The following is a 4,149-nucleotide window of genomic DNA, read 5'->3' as shown; positions in this document are numbered from 1 at the left end:
AGGGACATGGTTTAGTGGGCATGGTGGTGTTGGGTTGACGGTTGGACTCAATGACCTTAGAGGTCTTTTCCAACCTTAATGATTCTATGATTCTATGCAGTGCTAGAGGTGCCCAAGGTGAAGGGTAGAGCACCTGATGTGTTTTAAAGGGTTTAACTCATCTTTAACAAAGAGATTCATTTACAGACTGCAACTTGAGGGAAAAAGAAAAGGCTCCAAAAACCTGCAAATCGCCAAGTGTGTTATACTGCTGCACATCAAGAACCAAACATCACCTGCTAGGAAGGAGTATTTTAATATGCTTAGCATCAATTTAAAAGCAAAGAGCGATTCTTTGGTGACCCTCAGCATAGTGACTAGCCACCGAACTGTAATGCCCACTCTACAGAGCAGGAAGCAGCGTGTCAAGCCTGGGTGAGCTCAGACTGCTCTGCCTTTACATTGCCCTTCCTCACCGCTGTGCCTGGCAGTCTCCAGATAGCATGAGTAAGCCAGCTTTACAAATTGATTATATGCTAAAAATGCAAATTTGCAAGAGTCTTTGAGATACGAGTGTCTTGGGGTTAAGTTATTCAGACAGTGCTTAACTTCAGAATTCATCTGTCATCTGTAACAGTGAACATTATTTATGTTTTGGATTTTATTAATAGAGATAGGCTGAATAGTTTAACCTCCTGCTTCCCCTGTACTTATACAATGATGTAATGCTCTCAGGGTTGCAACGCTACAAGGCCAAGCTCAAACCCCATCACATCCATTCGCTGTGCCAGAGTAAGTTTGAGGATTTGTTTTTAAATTGCTCCATGCAGTACCTGTTATGAACAGATCCCAGGAAAAAAAAAAAGAAAGGAAAAAAAGGTGGTGGTGGTGTTACCTTTTAAACTTAGATGCATTGCTCTTTCCACAAGGATATTGACAGCAACTGTGTTTTCCAGAAACATTACGTCTTCTTCTTGTGGTTTGCCACTGGTGATTTCTGAACTTAATATATCCAGTTTCTGACTCGGATTTTCAGAGACCTGTTGGCTCAGATCAGGTGCTTTCTCTGTGCCTTCATCTTCACTGTTGCTGTATTCCTCAGCACAGTGAAGTCTGCTGGGCAGAGCAGCAGAAGTGGAAGAAAGAACGATGTGAACACGTACAGCAGCTCCTGCTAGGTTTGCAGCATTGCATCTGAACAATGGATAAACCCCTGTAAGAGAATTCACAAACAACCAGCTAAACAAGCCAAAGAAAAACTAGGATCTTGGAAAAATGCCGGTACAGTTCATTACAGTAAAGATCTCACATCAGACCAGCAGAATTAATTTTGTTTTTCAATGTAATTTCTATGCAAGGTGTCACACAGTGCACTGTTAGAAACATCAGCTTGTAAAGGTTAAAAACAGGTGACCAATCCCCCAAATTGGGTACACCTTCATTTTCCCACTGGCAGCTCGGATTACTATTTTGAAGCACATCAACTTCCTGAGAGCCCTGGGAACAGTGCCTCTGCATAATTTTATACACATATATGGAAAATACAATACATACGCAGCATAAAATTTTGTTTTAACTCTTGTTCCTTCTCCCTTCCCTGAGCACACTCCAAAGAAGAGCCAATAACCTGTCCACAAATCCGCCTGCAAGCTGGTGGCTGATGGAAACCACGTAGATGACAGAAGCCGAAGTAACCGAACAAAGCAGAAGTTTCCATGACCTTCTTGGTGCCTAGTCTGCTCTGACTGCAGGCATTCAGCCTCCTTGAGAGACATTATTCTTACTCGTTCTCACTCTATTATGACGCCAAATCCGTAATTCTGAAGAAACATTCTTCATCAATCCACGTAGGCTAATTGCTCTCCCTATTACTGATCATTACTGCCAATTTTTCGCCCATTTAAACTTGCTAAGTTTTGAATTCAGAGAAGCAAGCATTTTAACCTTGTTTATCTTCAGTGAAAGGAGGAGTTGAGTGCGTGTTGCATACAGGACAAAACAAAGCTGTAAATATTTTGCTTAAAGTGACTAGAGAAGTAACCAAACTAAAACGTCAACAAAGAGGAATGAAACATGGCAATGTTCTTTAGGAACTTACCACTAACACTTAGTGCTGTCCTTGACCTCTCTGCTAATGCTGCGAGGTCGACATAGGCAGATCCAATAAGACGATCTGTATCAAGTGGTCTTTCCACATCATTTGCTTTACCATATGCCCACCACACCTGGATTTCTAATTTCTCCTCTCTGAAGAACCAAAGCAGTCCTTGGCTCCTTCTGAGAGTCACCTTGTTTGGTTTCTTAAAGTTCACTGTAACGTTCCTTGCGTCGTCACTCAATTTTGGCCTCCGAAGCAAAGTCCACGTGGCTTCCTGATTATACAGCTTATACCTGAGGTAGCAATAAGTGCTTTTATTTAGGTGCGTCTGGCCTGCAAACAGCACACAGTGGACTGGCAGCCATACTCTTGGAGTTGAGATGGTCACAGTCGCTGGACTGGCACTCTGCTCCCATTCGTCGCTATCATCCATGCTGTCTTCATGGCTCTCCTCGCTGTTCCATCCCAAGAGCTTAGCGGCCTCCAAAACACGCTCTCTGTCATCCTGATGAGCAAAGGTAACAGAAAGTTCCAGTCCTCCCACAATGGCCTGCATGACGTTTGTGCAGTGTGAAGGCATTAAATCTTCAGATAAGGTAACTGGGTACCAGCCTGTAATACCTTCAGGAGAAAAGATCATAATTAGACTTATCCTACCTTTTAAAAACATCAGTGAAGAATTTTCCGCTCTCTGGTCATTAGTCAAGGAGCAGTACTTGAAGTGTTTATTTCTTATGAAAGTTTGGAATTTGTCAAATGATTTCTAACCTGAAAAAGCAGCAAATTTTTAGACCTCAGAAAACCTCACCAGTAGTTCTGATCCCAAAGGCATTTTACTTTCCATTTCATTAACGACACTCATTTTACAACAAATCTATGTCCCATGAATCTCCAGTTATAAAATTAGGCATTCTCAGTTTTTCCTCCTCTCTTCCCATTAGAAATAAACCCAAAACTTCATGTTGGAGAAAACTAGCACTATACTGAGATTAAAGCAGAAATAACCAAGATGATAATGAAAACATTATTATTACAAGACATTATCATCACAAACTAACACTAGATAGAGGAGATAGTTTACATTTAGTTTAAAAAAAGTTATTCTATCTCCTTTCTAACCTAAGCCTTTGACATCTCAAAAGCAATCATCGGTCCTCCACTGAACACTACTATTCTTGGACTTTCCATCTTAAGGTAGGAAATAAATGGCACTGAATAAAATACTAAGGAGGTTAATATTCATTCAGCTACTATACATCCTACACCCCGAAAACTGACCTTCAAACAACAGGTTTATATGAGTTTTCTAACACAGGATTTTTAATGAAGGCATGTGCAACACCTGAGAGAACTTTGGTGTAAAAACCAAACCAAACCAAAACCCCCCAAAATGGGAATGAAAATTGTTTTAAGCAATTACTATAGCATTTACCCAGAATGTCAGCAGCGTAATGCTGCTGTATTACCTGATCTTCTTCTCAGCAAGTCTCTGGTTGGAATTGCGACTGTCCCAAGAAGATAATCTCTTGATGTCCGAGCTGCCAATGTCTCAGTGGCTGGAAAATAAATCATTTTGCAAATACACCAAACTGGAACGCAAGACTTAAAAGTGATTCAGACAGTATCTCCTTTGAAAGAAAGCTGTATTGCCTCAACAGCAACATCAAGTTGGGCAGGAGTGTTGATCTGCTCGAGGGTAGGAAGGCTCTGCAGAGGGACCTGGACAGAGGGGCCAAGGACAATTGTATGAGGTTCAACATGGCTCAGTGCCGGGTCCTGCACTTGGGTCACAACAACCCCATGCAACGTTACAGGCTTGGGGAAGAGGGGCTGGAAAGCTGCCTGTCGGAAAAGGACCTGGGGGTGCTGGTCGACAGCCGGCTGAACATAAGCCGGCAGTGTGCCCAGGCGGCCAAGAAGGCCAATGGCATCCTGGCCTGTATCAGAAATAGTGTGGCCAGCAGGAGTAGGGAAGTGATCATGCCCCTGTACTCGGCACTGGTGAGGCCACACAGGCTCGAATCCTGTGTTCAGTTTTGGGCCCCTCACTACAAGAAGGACATCGAGGTGCT

The 4,149-nt window shown here is 42.6% G+C and overlaps 1 protein-coding gene across 1 annotated transcript in view; it reads right to left on the bottom strand.

Annotated features, from left to right (window-relative positions):
- C2CD3 (C2 calcium dependent domain containing 3) overlaps positions 1-4,149 on the bottom strand; it is a 55,163-nt gene that overhangs the window by 25,808 nt on the left and 25,206 nt on the right. Inside the window, exons 21-23 of the mRNA XM_019473895.1 lie at positions 3,544-3,633; positions 2,078-2,698; positions 875-1,192 (exon numbers count right to left, since the gene is read on the bottom strand). Coding sequence (XP_019329440.1) covers positions 875-1,192; positions 2,078-2,698; positions 3,544-3,633 — 1,029 coding nt within the window. The remainder of the gene's footprint in view (positions 1-874; positions 1,193-2,077; positions 2,699-3,543; positions 3,634-4,149) is intronic.

This window comes from Aptenodytes forsteri, unplaced genomic scaffold (genome assembly GCF_000699145.1).
Source record: "Aptenodytes forsteri isolate BGI_AS27 unplaced genomic scaffold, ASM69914v1 Scaffold231, whole genome shotgun sequence".
Lineage (NCBI taxonomy): Eukaryota > Metazoa > Chordata > Aves > Sphenisciformes > Spheniscidae > Aptenodytes > Aptenodytes forsteri.
The sequence above is the reverse complement of the archived record's forward strand: the minus strand, read 5'-3'. Positions and strand labels throughout refer to the sequence as shown.